This window comes from Typopeltis vanoorti, chromosome 16 (genome assembly GCF_054136105.1).
Source record: "Typopeltis vanoorti isolate ZY-2024b chromosome 16, IOZ_Tvanoo_1.0, whole genome shotgun sequence".
NCBI lineage: Eukaryota > Metazoa > Arthropoda > Arachnida > Uropygi > Thelyphonidae > Typopeltis > Typopeltis vanoorti.
The window spans coordinates 22,684,042-22,703,511 of record NC_143564.1 but is presented as its reverse complement, the minus strand read 5'-3'; the positions used below and the strand labels follow the sequence as shown (position 1 = coordinate 22,703,511).

The following is a 19,470-nucleotide window of genomic DNA, read 5'->3' as shown; positions in this document are numbered from 1 at the left end:
ATAGCCACCCTTTCTATTGTTCCTCCTGGCAAACACTCCTCACGCATCCTATCTTGAACACCACGGATCATTGAGTCACCATACATTATACATCTTACCATTCCCTCGCTCCTATTGTTTCCATTCTCTCCTCTTCTTTCATTCCCATACCTCTCTCTTCTACTGTTTCCATTCTCTCCTCTTCTAGCACTGCCATACATCTCTCTCATTCCCTCTCTCCTACTGTTTCCATTTTCTCCACTTCTAGCACTTCCATATCCCCCTCTCATTCTGTCTCTCCTACTACTGTTTCCATCCGCTCGTCTTCTAGCATTCCCATACCTCTCTCTCATTCCATCTCTCCTACCGTTTCCATTCTCTCCTCTTCTAGCACTTCCATATCTCTCTCTCATTCCGTCTCTCCTACTGTTTCCATCCTCTCGTCTGCTAGCATTCCCATACCTCTCTCTCATTCCCTCTCTTCTACTGTTTCCATTCTCTCCTCTTCTAGCACCCCCATACCTCTCATTCATACTCCTTAAATTCTCTCTCTCTCTCCTACTCTGATTCGCCTTGCATTTATCTCTTCTATTCTCCTAATCTTATCTTTCATACTTCTGCTCTCATTCACTAGACATTCCACCTCCTCTTTCAACTCATCTATCTCCCTCTGCAGGTCAGTCACTCTTAATCTAAATTCACTCTCCCAAACAAAACCATCTCCTAAACTTCCACAGTCACTCACACCTTCCACACTATCAACTATTATTTTCTCATTCTCTCCTATCATACTACTTGTCTTCCTACATTCATTCTCCGTTCCTGGAGCAACAAAGTCGGATATCGATATATCTAATGTACTTATTTCCTCCAACTGCCTGCATTTTGCGCAAATACGCTCTCCACTCTCTTTAACAAGCCACATATGTAATTCCCGCATGCCACAAAGTCCTTTATGATATTGCTAATAATAGAGTTCTTAAACGGCGGAGGACTTGGCGTTACGCCACTTGCGACTGCTGCTGAATCCACCATCATTCCTTACTGCCGAGTAGCGTAATCTTTAATAATTATTCAATTAATAAATAAGAGGGGAAAAAAGTACAAACATCAGAACATTTAAGTACTAAATATAATTAAATAAAATGAAATATAACTAAATACAGTAACTTAGCTTCGTTTTGTCTTCCACCGTTACGCGTTCGATTCCGACGGTACCAACATATATTGTATCGCGACAGCAACTAACTTCCAAAAAACAACCACTGAAGTACAAAGTACACTCATATTCAGAGAAACAATTTAGCACTCAAAAACATAGAAAAACGGGGAAAAAAGCGGACTATTCACCGATTAAAAATCACTTTCCAACAAATCAAACACATCAACAAATCACTTATCTACATCCTTTCTAATAGTTTTAATCTCCCTGATTTTGCACACACCCATTCTTTCACTGAACAACACTTTGTTGTTCAGCAGGTATGCACATCCTCTCACTTTTCATTTCAAATCCACTTTAACCATTTAAAAACCACACTCTTACAGAATTTTCAGTGGTAACTTTTTGTTTTCTTTCTCTTGCCATCGATGGAAAAATCTCTTCTATATTAGTTCTTATAAAACCTCTTTAATTAACTTGTGTTCTTATCCAGCTTTCAACTAATCTTTATGATCACCTACTTTCTGGAATCTTCTCCACAATTTTGTCATTCATAAGAAACCTAGGTAACTAGATCTGTGCCTATCATACTTTTTGTGTTCTTAAGTTAATTAAAAATACTTGCAAAACATTTTTAAAATTTGACTTTTAAAAATTGGATAAGATTTGGTCATTTAAACTGCAACATCAGAAAGGTTAATTTGAGAGCGAAGTACAAAAGCTGTACAGAATTATGAGAAATGGAGACAACAAATGTTATCCAAATTGGAGTGTGTACTTTATCTCTGAATGAATGAATAAAAGAGCATTACTTTCTCATTCATCAGGAATAAAGAGAGAGAGGGGAAATTTTCAGTTGCATGCAAGGCACTATATATGTGTGTGCAAAACAGGCTTGAAGGATTTTAACTGGTATAGAGTGGAATATGAATTGGTAACCGCATGAATTTTGTTTGTGATGTGGGATAATGATTTTGTTTTGGAAAGTGGAAAAGGAAGGTGAATAAGCATTTCTTTCTCTGCATATAACAAGATTAGAGAGAGAGAGAGAGAGAGAGAGAGAGAGAGAGAGAGAGAGAGAAAACTACCATAGAAATAAGATATGTTGATTCTTTGTTACTGAATCCTTTTTTTTATGTACCTGTTAGATGTGCAATGAATCAGTGCATTTGTTGTTTACTATTTTCATCTTCATCATTTTTCACAATAAATTCAGAAGAGATAAACTGCATTTTATTTTAAGCAGTCACCCTTCTTTTAGATAGATCATTGGAAAAAGTAATTTGAGCAGTTGAAACTGTATGATGATGAAATGCATTTGAACAGAAGACAGAGATTATTGACAGAGGTGAACAAGCAGTTTGAGGAAGTAAGAGATGATGTAAGAACAGGAAAGTAGGGTGAGAGAGACTGAAGTGAGTTTTTTAATGGCAAGATGGTTATCTTGAGAGAGATGAGAATCGGGGGGGGGGACCTTTCTTCGTATTCAATATTCCAGACGTTAGAAACTACATGAGATTAGAAACTAATGCAGAGGTGAATAGTCGATCGCTTCTGCACCTTTTCCAACATCTCTACATCCTTTTAAAAACCAGGTGAACAAATCTGTGCACAATAGTCCATATGTGGCCTAATCAAGACCTTATACAATGGAACCAGAATCCCCTTCTATCGACAAGTCAGTGTCTTTCACATCATTTGCCAGAATTTGTTGTGCTGTCCTTACAATTTTGGCAATGTGTCCTCTAATTCTATATCCCATCTTTGTTTCCCAAATTTTAAAACCTTATGCTTTGCAACACTGAACTGGTAACCCCACTCCCATTCACTCAATTCTATTCAAATCTTCTTGTAAGGCCAGAACATCTGCTCTACTCCTTATAGTTCATCCCGACTTTGCATCTTCTGCAAACATCTAAATATTCCCATCCAAATCTTTCCCTATATCACTAACATACTGGTTAAACCGCAGTGGCTCTAAAGCAGATCCCTGAGACACATCACTAGTGACTTTCCTCTTCTGGATATTGCCCCCCCCCCCATACACAACTTGCTGATACCTCTCAGATAGCCAATCTCCAATCCAATGCACTAGTCTAATATACAACCCCATCTGCTCTAGTTTGACTATCATGTAGTAATCTATCAAAAGCCTTTGCAAAATCTAGGTATACTACTGTGTATCCATCTCCCACTTCCAATGCAGCTTATAATAAGTAAGTAGATTAAACATAGCCTCCCTTTACCAAATCCATGCTGTCAATCAAAAATAATACCACTGTTGTCAACCCAATTCTGGATCCTTGTTTTCACCAGCCTCTCCAACACTTTAACCACAACAAATGACACATAGATCGGCCTATAAATTTGATGATGCTTGAGTTTTGTAACCTCCCTTATGAAGCAACACAATCTTGCCTTCCTTCCACTCATTTGGAACTTGACCCTATTGCAAGACTCATACTAAACAAATGTGTCAAGGCAGATGCCAACTCCCTTGCACATTTCTATAATGCACTTTCTAACACAACACAAGATTATTGTAATATTTACAATGTTTTTGTTTCATTTTCAATAATAACAATAGTTTTCCCTTTTCCACTCTTCTCTTGCTACTGTTCGCTGTGATTCTACTCACACTTCTGTTTTCTTTTAAAATTTATGGAAATGTTTACTGAATAGTACTAACATAAGGCATTTGATTATCTATGATGCAGGTGAATGGACAGTGTAAATTTATAATATTTAAGACTATTTTCTCTTTCTGCTGTTTAGGTGTGCCTAACATTAACTGCCAAACGAATGGCCTCCAAAAACTGTTTAGTGAAAAATCTTGAAGCTGTAGAAACTTTGGGTTCTACCTCTACTATCTGTTCAGATAAGACTGGTACATTGACACAGAACAGAATGACTGTAGCACACATGTGGTTTGATAATCAAATAATTGAAGCTGACACCACTGAAGATCAAACTGGTATGATTTAAATATTCTGATTTGTTTAATTGAATTATAAATTATTAATATTCATCTTCAACAATATCATGCTGGTATTATTAGTGGCCCTCTCCACTTCATTCTCCATACAAAAAATTTACTCCTTACTTGCGTATCATTTCATTATGTAAAAATAGTCATAATTTACAATTATGAGTCTTTTTTTTGCTTTTATACATTAGAAATTTTATTAGTTTCAGTTTTATAGCCTTGTATTATTGGCACTTGCAATGTGTCGGAATAGAAAGAAATTGATATCTGTTTAAAGAAATAATATAAAAAGGTATTTGAGATTTATTATACTTACCAGATATCTGATAATTATTATTATTATATGACACCTCCAAGGAGTCCAAAGACTCATCAAGGGAGAACACCTACTCTACATCTCTCTGTCTCTACCACTCAATCTGCCAATTACTACTAACTGCAACTACATCAACGTCATGTATCGTCCACCACCACAACTACTTATATTTCCACAGAATCCATGCCCACGGTGGGATTCGAACCACTGCTGTTTGGCTGGAGAGTGGATACGCTAACCACTCGGCCAACCTGGCTGGCAAACTTCTGGTTTGCCAGCCTGGTTGACATACTGACACACTGCCTTTGCATTGCTGCATACTGCCTCCGCCTACTACATACTGGATCTGCTGCCTCTGGATACCTCGATAAAAAAAGCCAATTGTAATTGTAATAATTTCAGTGGTTTACTTCATAATTAAGTATTTACTTAATTATGAAGTAAATTACCAATTATGAAGTTATTTACCGATTTACTTCATAATTAAGTGTGGGGGAGGCTGATAAGTGATTGACAGTTAACAAATAGATCATTCATACTGGGATAACCAAAGAAACAAAACAAGAGAGAGAGAGAGAGAGAGAGAGAGAATGTAGAGAATAGAATTTTGTTTTAGGAAGCTTTTTTGACAGTCAGAATGTATTAATAGAGGATTCTGAAAAGAAATCTTAAGAAAGTGAATCCTTGGAGTGAAAAGTTGATACTGTGAATGCAGTATCTGTAAATGCAGGTATGCCACCGATTTTCTTGCAGACTTAGTTCCAGAGCCTTGCCAAAGTTACTCTTTGTTTGGACCAATGGATGCCATGTAATAATAGTAATTCATCCGTAAACCTCTGACTCACTAATTATAATCACATGTCTCTAAAGCACCATGGACAGCTAGAAATTTAAATATCAAATGTGAATTAAATATAAATTAAGTTATTCAATAAAATTCATTGGTATAACGAATACAGTGCAAGTGGATATGGACTTGTGCTTATACTTGGTACTATCACTACTGTGACCTGCCCCTTGCTTATATTTAACCCTAATTCCTTCCACTCCATTGACACTTGTGCTGTTATAAGACTCTTATTAAACAGGCATGCCAATGCTGCTGCCAATTTCCTGGAGCATTCCCTTAAAAATGCGTGGTGATATGTCATCAATGCTGCTGCCAATTTCCTGGAACATTCCCTTAGAGATGCGTGGTGATATGTCATCAATTAAATGTTATTTATGAGTTTTTTAGGAGAGGATGGCTTCATTTACAGTGAATCCATCCTCTCCTATGTCTTCTACACTGAAGTTCCTCATGATTCCACCCTGATCAGGATGAACTACCTTTATAAATTGATCACTGAATACCTGAACAATATCTTCTGCAACAGTTACCATTGTACCATTTTTATCAATTAACATCATCTTATCATGATCATTCTTCCTTCTGCTTGCCACATATCTAAAAAAAACTAGTCTTTTTCTTCACCTGATTTGCCAACTCATAGTGCACTTTTGTTTTCCTTACTAACTGAGTCACTCTCCTGGCTTGCTCTTCATGTAACTGATTATTACCATTATTCATCTTTTACTGTCTCCAAAGTACCCCTTCTTCCAGATTTCAAGCTTAAGTTCCTCATTCATCCATTTTACACCTACCTTAGTCACCCTTTTGGTCTTCGGAATACATTCACGCATTGATGCTGCCAGTAGCGCACTCAGGAATTAGTCTTGTGGGGGGGACCGAGTTGAGTAGATGATTTGAGAATACACACTATGCATCGCATACGACCTATGACTGAGCATCTGCAATGATCGCTAATTCATAAGCAGTATAGAAATAGAAGACACGACACAACATAAATTTTTAAAAAAAGAATTTTAATTAGGAAAAGATTTTTGGAAAATTTTCTAGTGTTTTTTTTCCTTTTTCTTTGGAGGGGGCCAAGGGGCCTTGGCCCTCCCTCTGGGTGCACTACTAGATGCTGCTATGTATTTCTTTGTCAGTTCTCAAGCAGTATTTATTTACTTACTGCTCAATTCCTCGTTCCATGCTATAGCTCCAAGCTGTCTTCTAAGCTTGTCATAATCACCAGCCTTATAATTCCATGTACATCCTTTCCTCACAAAAGTATGGCCACTATCCAGGTGATCACTTCATGATCACTTTCATCAACTGGAGGAAAGTGTGAAACCCCTCTCACAATTACATCCTCTGATGAAATGATCACATCTAATATTCTCATGTGCCCTCCTTTACGTGCTCCATGAGATAGTCATCTCTCAAAAACTCGAGAAATTCATTTTCCTTATTCCCAAATGCTATCTCTTCATTCTAATCTATACTGCCATAATTAAAATCATCCATAATAATTACCCTTCCTTTGTTCACTAATCCAAGTTGTTTATACATTTCTTCATCACCACCATCCACATTCCCAAGCCTATAGCAACATTCGGTGAGGTTCGGTGTAGTAGTTGAGACAGTTGCAAGTGTCCTCCCGCGATGAGTCTTCGGACTCCTTGGAGGTGTCACGAATAATAATAATAATAATAATAATTATAGCAACATCCAACTAAATATGTCTTCCTCTCAACTTCCATGTTAAACCACACTGCCTCATAACCACTGCCCACTGTTTCCCTCTTTCATGTCTACATAATGTGGACTTAATTCCCCTGCTATCATCAGCAGTATTCCCCACCCCTCCTTTCTATCCTTTCAAAAAATACTATATCCTTCTATTTCTATTCCTGTTAGAATATCATTTTCATTCAACCATGTTTCACTTATTCCAATGATTTTGGGGCAAATAAACTCAATCACTGAAACCATCTCATTCCCCTTATTTCTGATACCTTCTGGCATTTGTAAACAAACACGGCAGTTCGTTTTTAGGTCTGTAACCAGTTCTGTCAAGTCACTTGTTAGTTGTGATTTCCCCACCACACCTGCCCAATCACCTTTATCACCACTTACCACATATATATCTGCTCAGTCTCAGCTTTCCCACCCACATCACAATATACTCCATCTTTGTACACACACATTCACTGCCACTTTCAGCATCCACTCTCCCTATGCCATGTCTCCCTGTCCACCCAGGCTTCCCTCCTGTTTCCCTGTTCCTCATGCATTCCCCTTCTCTCTTCATCAAAAGATGAAGAGACACTACTGTTTCTATTGCCAAGCACTTCTGTCTCTTCAATACCACTCTCTTGATTTTTTCCTTCATCTCTTTCTTCTGATCTCTTGCATGCATCCCACACTGTACTTCCATCCAACATCACTTTCTCCAGTGCACGCATTCCAAAGTCATTCAAATGCACGCCATCACGCCTGTATAATTTTATTTTTTCCTCATACACATGCCATACATTCACAAAACTGTACTTCCTTCTCACAATCGTGAATAGTATGCTAGCTCTGCTAGCATACTATTCACGATTTTCGCTCTCCGTCGCAAGTCATCATCGTCATACCTCGGCAACACGCTGACAACCTTTCCTACTACACCTTCGTCTTTCAATCTTCTCAATAGTCTTGATATTCGTCCTCTCATCCGTTTTATGTCCACGTAGATCATTAACTCTCTTGCTTGTTTCTTCCTCATGTTCAGTGCCTTAATTTTCCTACTCATTCTCCCACCTGGATAGCAGACCTTATGGACTCTCTCAGTAACTAGTCTCCTAATTATGGAGTCTCCATATGCTGCTATCCTAGAATCACTTGTCACCTCTTTTTTCTTTCATTCTGTTCTCATGCACTTTTTCATTAGTTTCCACCAGACATCTAACATCACTCTGCATATTCCTCATTTCGATTTTCATTTTCAATAACTGTTTCATTAAATCTTGAATTCTGACAATTTCACTCCTACAGTCTCACAACCTCTTGTTCTGCAACACCCTACTTCAGTTTCCTAATTCATACTTTCTTTTGCTCCCTTATCACTGACTTTCACTTCTAATCCTTGCATTCTTTCACTACGTCAGTTTCTCCAGCTTTTGTTTCATTTCCATTTCTTTCATAAGCACTCTTTGCCTCATGGTGTAATAATACATCGCACTTCTGACAGATCCTTACTTTTTCTCATCTCTCGTTCATTATCACTCTCTCTCTCTCTCTTCACCATGCATACATATTGCACTCAGGACATCGAATCAATTTCGAAAAGTCTATGCCATTAATTCCACTTGATTTTCATTCCTCTCGCCTAGTCGCACTGGTCGATGCCCACATGGTTGACCTCTTGACCACCATTGCATTATACTTAAAAAGGCAATTTCAATTAATAAGTCAGGCAGAAATCATGCCAAAAATCTCACAAACACTCTTCATTATCAAAAATAAATAGTACAAACCTAAAATTCATGAAATATCACCAATTATAATTGGTTAGGTTATCTTCATTTTAATTTTTCTATGCTAATATCGACATCTAGTTCATCACCATTATTGAAATTTTCACAATAATTCTTCCATTCCATTAATATATCCTCAGATTCTGTGATAATTTTCCATTTTCATCTTTGATGGCATTGTTTTTGCTATTCTTATTAAATTTGATAGGCAATTTGTTAATTTCCTTATAGACTCTCTCTATGTTTTCTTTTTTAAATAATTCATCTATGTTATTGCATTGTTCTTCCACATATTCTTTTTTGGCTTGTCTACATTTTCTTGTAATTTGATTTTTAAGATATTTGTATTTGGCCACATCTTCTTTAACAGCATTTTTATATTTTCTTCTTTCATCCATAAAGGCCAAGTATTTCATCTGTTATCCGATGTTTCCTTTTTTTCTTTTTCTGCATTTTTCAATAATTGATTTAATGCATTTGAAATAGATTATTTAATCATATCCCATTAGTTTTCAATATTATTCTAACCATTTATGTTTTCTGGAATGTTGTGATCAGCTGCCCCTTGGTATTTTCTCTTTACTTCTTTACTATTAAATTTTTCAAGGTTCCATCTTATTGGTTTGTCTCTTTGGATTTGATTCCTATGTTTCAGTTCTATTTTCATTAAGACAAGGTTATGGTCACTACTGATGTCGGCACCTGGATAGCTTTTGCAATTTTTTATTTGGTTTCTGTATCTTTTCTTGACCAATATATATATATTATTTGATATCTATTTGAATCCCAAGATGTGCTTTCCAAGCGTATCTTCTTCTTTTTGGAACTTAAAATACTGTACTTGCTATAATCATTTTTGTATACAAAATTCTATTAATTGCTTTCCTCTTTCATTCCTACGTCCAAGACCAAATCTTCCTGAAACATTATCATTGCCCTCTTCTCCCACTATAGCATTCCAATCTCCCATTAAACTGTAGGAGAAGCTTGAGAGAACTAGGATCCAGAGCTGGGTTGACAAAAATGGTATTATCTTTGATGGACAGCAGGGATTTGCTAAAGGGAGGTCATGTTTTAGTAATCTACTTACTTATTACAATAAAGTGACTGCTTCCTTGGACAGAGGAGAAGGATACACAGTAATATACTTCGATTTCACAAAGGCTTTTGATAGATTACCGCATGATAAGTGGATAGTCAAACTAGAGTGGATGGGGTTGGATATTAGATTAGTGCATTGGATTGGCTGGCTATCTGACAGGTATTAACAAGTTGTGTATGGGGGAGTGATATCCAGGAAAAGGAAAGTCACTAGTGGTGTGGCATAAGGGTCTGTTTTAGGGCCATTACTGTTTAACTTGTATATTAATGATATTGGTGAAGATTTGGATGTAGATTGGAGATATTCAGTTGTTTGCAGATGATGCAAAGTTGGAACGAACCATGAAGAGAGAGAAGATGTTGTGACCCTATAAGAAGACTTGAATAAATTGAGTGATTGGGCATGGGATTGGGAATGTGAGTTCAATGTTGCAAAATGTAAGGTTTTAAAATTTGGGAAACAAAGGTGGGATGCAGAATTTATGCTTGGTGAGGATATATTGTTGGAGGTGGAGAAAATAAGAGATTTGGGGGATGATAGTGGATAAGGATCTGAAATTTAGGGGACACATTGCCGAAATTGTGAAGACAACACAAAGGCTTCTGGGAATGATGTGGAGGACACTGATGTGTAGAAGTAGGGAGATTCTTGTTCTGTTGTATAAGGCTTTGATTAGGCCACACATGGTCTATTGTGCCCAGATTTGGTCACTGGGTTTTCAGAAGGATGAAGAGATGTTGGAAAGGGTCCAAAGGCAACTGACTAAGTATTTTCTCACCTCTGGAATGTTGAATATGAGGAGTTGTAAAGATGCACTTTACACAGTCTAGTGAATAGGAGGAAGAGGGGAGATATGATAGAGATCTACAAGTTAGTCAGGGGTTGTTATAGGATCAATATTGGGGCAGTCCTACAAAAAGCAGAGGCAGATCAGGGGACAACCAGAGGTCATCCCTGGAAGCTGTATAAGGAGGGTGTGAGCAGGGGGAGTGAGAAGCAGATTTTTTTCATGCAGAGTTGTGAATGATTGGAATGCCTTGCCTGAGAGTGTGGTGTCCGCTGAAAATTTGAGTGTGTTTAAAGCACAGTATGATGAGTTGTGTGTATGATAAAAGGACCTCCCAGATGAGTCTTTGATTCCATTGAGTTTTGAATAGTAATAGTAACAGAAAATTATGAACATTATGTATATTATTTCTGGGAAAACTCCCATGTTACTCCTCATTATAAACTATTATAATACAGCTATATTGCCTGCTTCAGTTTAGGAGTACCCCTGTTTAAATGTCATTGGCTATTTACTCATGGGTTCTTAGGGCATTATGAGTGTAGATGTACTAAAAAGTATATGTAGCTTAAGGAATAGAAAATTGCACATACCTTTTTCTGGGTGTTGTGGCTTTTCCTCTGTCTGCGATGTCGAGAACTGCAGAGTGTGTGTGTGGGGGGGGGTAGGCAGTTTGGTAGAATAAGTTAGAAAAACCCGGGTTTGTTTTCGTAATATATAGAAACATATACTTTTATATAGGGTGGGAAAAAAGTGAAAGGGTTAATTTTTTTTTTTTAATTTTTTTTTATTTTAAAATAGGGAGGGGGAAGGGGAAAGGTGGTTGACGGGGTGTGGACCGTTTCGACTATTCGTGGTCATCATCGGAACATATTGGGAAAGTGGAAGCTATGTCAGGTCGGGTGGGTGCTTCAGAGGTGTTTATGTTGTCTCCTATTGGTCGGGATTGTGACCTCAATTTAATGTTGTGAAGCTTCCAAACCTCGGAGATTATGTAGGGCCTGTGTACGTTGATCGAGTTCGCGTCACACTTTATAGCTATTGTTTCCGATATTCTGAGCATTGTTTCATTGTCTTGTCTGTCTATTATGATGGCCTTGTCTATCTGCGGGGTGTGTTTTTGTTCAAGGGCGTGAACAGCTATTTCCGTTTTTCCTGTGCTTTGTATACGATTTTTCTTTTTAATGTTGCGTTTTTTAGTGTTTAAATGTTCTGGAATAGGGATGTTACAGTCACGGAAGTGTTCTTGTAGTCTTGCCCATAAAGACCTGATGGTGGAACCTGTGTAGGTGATGTCACAGTCTTTTTGGCAGGGAAATTTATAGACTACATTGTGCTGTTCAAATATATCTTTTTGTGTGTGAGGTTTGGTGGATTTTAGGAGGTTTGCCAGTTTTTGGCTTGTGGTGAATACCAGTTTGTAGTCAGTATGTTTTTGGCTTGTGGTATTCACCACAAGCCAAAAACTGGCAAACCTCCTAAAATCCACCAAACCTCACACACAAAAAGATATATTTGAACAGCACAATGTAGTCTATAAATTTCCCTGCCAAAAAGACTGTGACATCACCTACACAGGTTCCACCATCAGGTCTTTATGGGCAAGACTACAAGAACACTTCCGTGACTGTAACATCCCTATTCCAGAACATTTAAACACTAAAAAACGCAACATTAAAAAGAAAAATCGTATACAAAGCACAGGAAAAACGGAAATAGCTGTTCACGCCCTTGAACAAAAACACACCCCGCAGATAGACAAGGCCATCATAATAGACAGACAAGACAATGAAACAATGCTCAGAATATCGGAAACAATAGCTATAAAGTGTGACGCGAACTCGATCAACGTACACAGGCCCTACATAATCTCCGAGGTTTGGAAGCTTCACAACATTAAATTGAGGTCACAATCCCGACCAATAGGAGACAACACAAACACCTCTGAAGCACCCACCCGACCTGACATAGCTTCCACTTTCCCAATATGTTCCGATGATGACCACGAATAGTCGAAACGGTCCACACCCCATCAACCACCTTTCCCCTTCCCCCTCCCTATTTTAAAAAAAAAATTAACCCTTTCACTTTTTTCCCCACCCTATATAAAAGTATATGTTTCTATATATTACGAAAAAAACCCGGGTTTTTCTAACTTATTCTACCAAACTGCCTACCCCCACACACACACCACACACACACTCTGCAGTTCTCGACATCGCAGACAGAGGAAAAGCCACAACACCCAGAAAAAGGTATGTGCAATTTTCTATTCCTTAAGCTACATATACTTTTTAGTACATCTACACTCATAATGCCCTAAGAACCCATGAGTAAATAGCCAATGACATTTAAACAGGGGTACTCCTAAACTGAAGCAGGCAATATAGCTGTATTATAATAGTTATGAACATTATTTTTCGTTGTCCAAAATCTGCTCAGAACCTGTTCTCTATAAATCCAGCTCACCTCACAATGAAGAAGGAGATCACCATATTCCAAATCTAACATCTCACAGTATTCTGTGAATTATCTTCTGTTTAATCCTCTTGCTCCAATTTTATTCACACATTTCACAACTGGTAACATAACATACTGCAAAGTTAACATTTTTCCTCACAGTGACTCTTATTGTATAATGCAGTGATATTTTAATAAAGGTTTTCATGTAAAGAAAACCTTTTTTCTTTACATGAAAAAATTTAAAACAAAGATTTCATGTAATGTTGTAGTCCTAATGGCTTTACCTATCATTGACGGAGCTCTCTCAGAACAAACACTGATGAGTTCACTAGAATCTACTTGTAGATTTTCTAGGCATGATTTCACACTTTCAAGTATATCTGATCCTCATGTTTTTCCATGAAGTGATTCAAGACCAATAAGTTCTTCAAAAACATTAAAATTATCAATTCCTCTTATAAAAATGCTTAACTGGGCTACATCACATATGTCAACAGATCCAAAACTAAAGAAAAGAATGTACAAGCACAGACAAGATTTTTCAGTTGTTAAGGTACATCATGAGAGAGTTCTTTGGTGTGTCTTGTAACTCTTTGCTTTGACATAGCAATTTCATCAACTTTACTTTCAATGTCTTTTTCACCAAGACATCTTGCAAATATTTGGAGACAAGACTTAACAATTTCTTCTCCATCAGAAAAAGACTTCTGTCTTTTGGCCAATTCTAAAGCAGTTTCGTAGGATGCTTTTGTCATCACCAAACTTTCATAACTTCTTTTAACAAACATATTTCACCTTTTTTTTGATTTCTTCCTTCTTCTTAATCTCATATTCTCTCTGTAACTCAGACTGCACTAGCTTCAGTTTTTCTTCTATTTCATTCTGATGATGTGTTTTATAGTGTCTATTAAGATCACATTTTTTATTATGTGAGAAAGTGTTTTCACAAACAATGAATAATGGTTTTCCTGACGGATTCACCATAAATCACTTATTTTCCCACTGTTCATTGAATTCACACTTACTAGCACCTGTTTTTATTTTGCTCATTTTCTTTTGCACTGTGATGGGCAACTGAATGTAAAAATAAGGCTTAATTTTCAAAAAAGTACAAAACTGCAAATGTTCACAAAGGATGAACGAAGTACAACTCCATAGTGCACAAGTATCAGTTGTAAACTGACTGACATAAACCTGCAATGCACTGCTGTTTGCTAACACTTGGCACCTCAGGATAAAACAATTGAATGTGCAAAATATGTGCACAAAACAATAAAATCGCTAAAAATATTGACTAAGTTTTAGCTTTTTTCTACAAACTATAAATTGGTTTTTGGTTAATACTTGTTGCATAAATAGGCTTACTTTTTATTATTATCATTGCCACTTCTGAACATCCAATGTGCCACTTTTTGGTGCATGCACCATAGGTTGGCCACCCCTGCACTAGTGGATAGAAGGAAGAGGGCAGACATGATTGGCATCTATAAGTTGGTAAGGGGCAATTATTATTATTATTATTATTTCGGGTGACTCCAGGGAGTCCTTAGACTCATCGAGGGAGGCCCTAAACATCATGTCCTCACAACTATACGACATTCTCACAGTATCTATCATACCTTGCCTTGAACTCGCTCACTGTCATAGCACCCACAACAGACTCTGGCAACTTATTCCACTCATTTACCACTCTAAAAGTAAAGAATCCAGCTCTAACAACCCTGCTAACCACACTCTTGCCCAGCTTCCATAGGTGTCCCCTAGTTCTCCCACAACCAGACCTGATCTCAAAAATATCCTCTGAATTAATCCAGAGAATCCTTTTAGCAATTTGAATGTCTCAATCATATCTCTCCTTTTCCGCCTATCAACTAGTTTCTGCAACCCACAAATCTTCAACCTGTTCTCATATGGTTCATTCCATAGACCTGCTATCATCTTAGTCACTCGCCTCTGGATCCTCCACCTCCTCCCCATCAAGAAGGAACTGAGGTGACCAAATCTGGGCACAGTAGTCAAGATGAGGTCTTATCAAGGCTCGGTACAGAGGTACAATAACTTGCTTGTCTCTGCTCGTCAAGGTATTTTTCAACAACCAAGTGAGTTGATGAGCTGATTTAGCTACTTTTGCAATGTGCCCCCTAAACTTCATCTCCCTATCCACCAACACTCCCAAGTCCCTGGCCTCATCAATCTCCTGGAGTACAGTTCCACCAATGTGGTATACTGCTGCTAATCTTTTCACCCCAAAATGCATAACCTTACATTTTGTCACATTAAATTGACATCCATTCTCCTTAGCCCAGAACTCCAATCTATCCAAGTCATCCTGCAAGATTTTGACATCTTCTGCATTCACTATTGCCCTATCCAACTTTGCATCAGCAGCGAACAAATGAACTGTTCCACTTAAATCCTTCCCTATATCGTTAATGAACAGATTAAACAGCAGTGGTCCAAGAACAGAACCCTGCGGCACACCACTAGTCACAGGCCATCTTTTGGAATCTACTCCTGAATAAACTACTCTTTGATATCTCTCCATCAACCACCCACCTATTCATCTCACCAACCCTATATCCATTCCCATATGTTGTAGTTTATGGATTAGAATTCTATGTAGTATCCTGTCAAACGCCTTATTACTAGATTAACATGGATGAAATTTTTCTTAGAATATCTGGAGATAGAGGAAGAATGAGAGGCCATCCCTGGAAGCTATATTAGGTGGGTGTAAGCAAAGGAGTGAGGGGTATATTTTTTGCAGGAAGAGTGAATGCATTTAAGTTAATGTATAATGAGCTGTACATGTGAGAGTGGGCAGTCTGTTGATGATGATGATAATAATAATAATGTTTCCAAAGATTATGAAGACTACTGGACATATTATAGCAATTAGGATATTAAACATTACTGATAAGAATATGGTGATTCCAGTGTATAGAGCTTGATCTGACCATGTCTAAGCTGTTGTGCTAAGGCATAACAGCTTAGACATGGTCAAATTGCTTAAGAGCAATTCACCTGAATTTCATGGGGATGATGAAACTTTAGAAGGAGTATAAAGGCAGATGATAAAGATTATTAATGTCAGGGCTTTAGAATGCCAGCTGTAAGGATAGTGAATGAATCATATGTGACTGAGATATCCAAGTTTCTGAAAAGTGTTTGCTTAGAGATTTGGGGTTGCAAGGGTCAGCACAAAGGGAATAGGCAAGGAAAATGAGCCATTGCTTGAAGTTGTATACATGGAGGATAAAAAAAAGTTTGTTTTTTTTTTGCATGGAGAGTGGTGGTAGTGGCTCACAGAATGCATTACCTGAAAATGAGGGCAGATGGTTAATGATTTTAAAGTATGGTATAGTCAGCTCTGTAGGACCTAGAGCAGACCTCCCATAGTGAGTTTTCACTCTGTGGAAGTCCACCACTTGATGATGATAATGATTATAATAATAACATGAATTTACTTGTTTAATGCACAACAAAGGTTTCTTATATATTATAATTGATTAAATACATATTTCATTATAGGTGCTCAATATGATAAAAGTTCTATAGGTTGGAAATCAATATCCCGAGTATCTTGCCTATGTAGTCGTGCAGACTTTAAACCTGGACAGGAAAATGTGCCTATTTTGAAGAGGTAAATCATTTAGCAGTATACATTTGTTTCATATTTTGTATTTACAAATGTATATTCATCTGTTAATATATAAAAATATTAATCTTTGTTTTTTGCAATTAAATTTTAATTAAATAATTAACCCTAAAACACTAAAATAGTGTACTTCAGTTGGATATCAGTTATAAACACTTCTATAATTACTGTTGAAAAGTTATAATAAATTAAAATTAAAAAAAAAAAAAAAAAACTGGAAAAATCTTGATTTCTGTGCAGGTTTTGCCATACAGTAGTGTGCTGAACCTTAGCTCTAAACAGCAGTAGGCAAAAAACTTGAATCTACACATTAATAGACAACAACCCACCATGCACTGATACATGGCAGCAGGTAAGTGACTTTCGCCATGCTGGACTGGTTTAAGTTGTTAGCAATCTGCTTTTACTTTTAGGGTTAGACAGTTTATTCAGAAGTCCTGAACAAAATCCAAAAACTATGAATGATCCAGAAGGATGAATGACCACCTCACCACTCTAAAACTTGATCTCCGAAACTTCAAGATAATAGTTCTGTGCATTGGTTCTGCTAGACAGCACTTTGAAGGGACACTCAAAAATAACTGGAATCTGAACTTGGCTCGCACGCGTTGTCTAGTTGCAGATGATGCCACTAGGCATCATGAGTGTGCAGTTTTCCGCACCAGTCTGGCAAGTGGCGTTATTCTGTGTTAACTAGTTTTTTGTTGTGGCTGCTTTTTTTGTTAATGATTACAAGCAAGTTTGGTGATTTTGTGATGGCTGGCCACAAGGAACAGAGAATGTGCATGAATTTTTTTTCTTTTGGGTAAAACTGCAGCTGAAACTATTGTTATGCTTCAGTTAGCCTTTAACAATGCTTTAGGTAAAACACATGTCTATGAATAGTTTCCCATTTCAAAAATGGGGATATATCAGTTGAAAACCAGCCATGATCTGGCCGATCTTGAAGATCATCAAAAGACTATTGAGCAAGTTTCTGACGAGATGAATTTGTCATAGAGTTGTGCCAGCAAATTTTGATAGAAGATTTACAAATGAAACATTTGTCAGTTTGCTCACAGAGGATTAAAAAATATATATATATATATATCATGTAAATGTTTGCTGCGATTTGAGGAAGCAAGTTCTTAATGACCAGAACTTTCTTTCAAAAGTTGTAACTGGGGATGAGTGTTGGTACTACAGTTATGATCTAGAAAAATACAAGTATCAAACCAATGGAAACATGCAAATTTACCAAGATCTGATAAGGCTTGTCAAGTTTGATCAAATGTCAAGACAATGTTTTTTTTTTCTTTTTTTTTTGATGTAAATGGAATTGTACACGAAGAATTTGTTCCTCCTGGACAGACAGTGAACCAACATTTTATCTCAATGCTTTGAGAAGATGCATGATAGTGCGTGATGAAAACGACCAGAAATGTGGAGTAGCAGAGATTGGTTGCTGCACCACGACAATGCCTAGCCCACACAGTATTGTCTGTCCAACAGTTCTTGATGAAAAATAACATGGCAGTTGTTCCCCACCCTCCCTACTCACCTAATCTCTCTCTCTCTCTCCCTCTCCAGGCGACTTTTTTTTTATTCCCATGGATAAAGAAAGGGCAGCGATTCATTGAGTGGACGAAGTGAAAGAAAAGTCGCTGGAGTCCATAAACAGTATTCCAGTTGAACAGTGCCACAACTACTTCCAGCAGTGGGAAAAAAACATTGGGATAAGTGCATTGACTCACATGGAGAGTACTTTGAAGGTGACTAGAATGTGGTATTATAAACTTTAATAAAAGTCTTTTTAAAAAATAATTTGATTATTTTTGGGTATCTCCCCTCATATGTCAAACCCCAGTCCACACAGTGGCAAGAAAAAACTTATCACAGTGACAAATCTCAGCTCCAAACATTATATGATGTGATGTCAACTAGGTATATATTCTTCTCTGCAGCAAGCAAGATTTTGCCAGTGTGCTGAGCCTTCACTGTATTCAGCAGAAACTGACTCTTACCCTTAAATTTCCACATAAATGAGAGCTATATTCAGGCAGGTATTGTGAGCTTACTTAGTAGCAGAATCTACCACTCCAGATTAGAGCTAATTCTTTTATATATATATTTTTTTTAATCTCTGAAGGAAAGTACATTACAGTAAAACCCCAAAGTTACGCAGTAGGTGGAACCAACAAAGCACATAAGTCCAATTCGTGTAACTCGGGGTATAATTTTGTATCTAATTTATATATACAAACATACAAAACATTAGTTAATTGGGACCAGAGGTTTACAAAAACACCTATATTTTTTAAGAAATATAATCATAATTGTAGTTTTTCGTACATAAAAAAAAGAAAGTTATTTCGATGTTGATGGTTTCATAAAATCTAAGAGATTAGTCTGATGTCATAATGTCTTTTTCTTGTCACGCAAAATTTCTTCATAGCAAGCAAATGATTTTTTTATTCCTTGCCTTGTGGCTACAATTCGTTCCTTGTTAGAATCTATGTCTTCCAAAATCTGTAAACCTTTCTTAATTAAGCTGAGACCTGTTAATTTTGCAATTGTCATCTGCTTTTCTGGCAGAACTGGATCTGAGGTTTCGGTCTCTTCAGTAGCGCTTTGCTCATGCATCTATGAGCTCGTCGATTGTAAGTTCCTTGTTATGTGAGTCTAACA

General features: G+C 37.2%; 1 protein-coding gene across 1 annotated transcript in view; it reads left to right on the top strand.

Moving 5' to 3' along the window:
- Window positions 1-19,470, top strand: part of LOC150097890 (sodium/potassium-transporting ATPase subunit alpha-like) — a 397,473-nt gene that overhangs the window by 142,484 nt on the left and 235,519 nt on the right. The window contains exons 8-9 of the mRNA XM_090406625.1: window positions 3,917-4,115; window positions 16,677-16,788. Coding sequence (XP_090262751.1) covers window positions 3,917-4,115; window positions 16,677-16,788 — 311 coding nt within the window. The remainder of the gene's footprint in view (window positions 1-3,916; window positions 4,116-16,676; window positions 16,789-19,470) is intronic.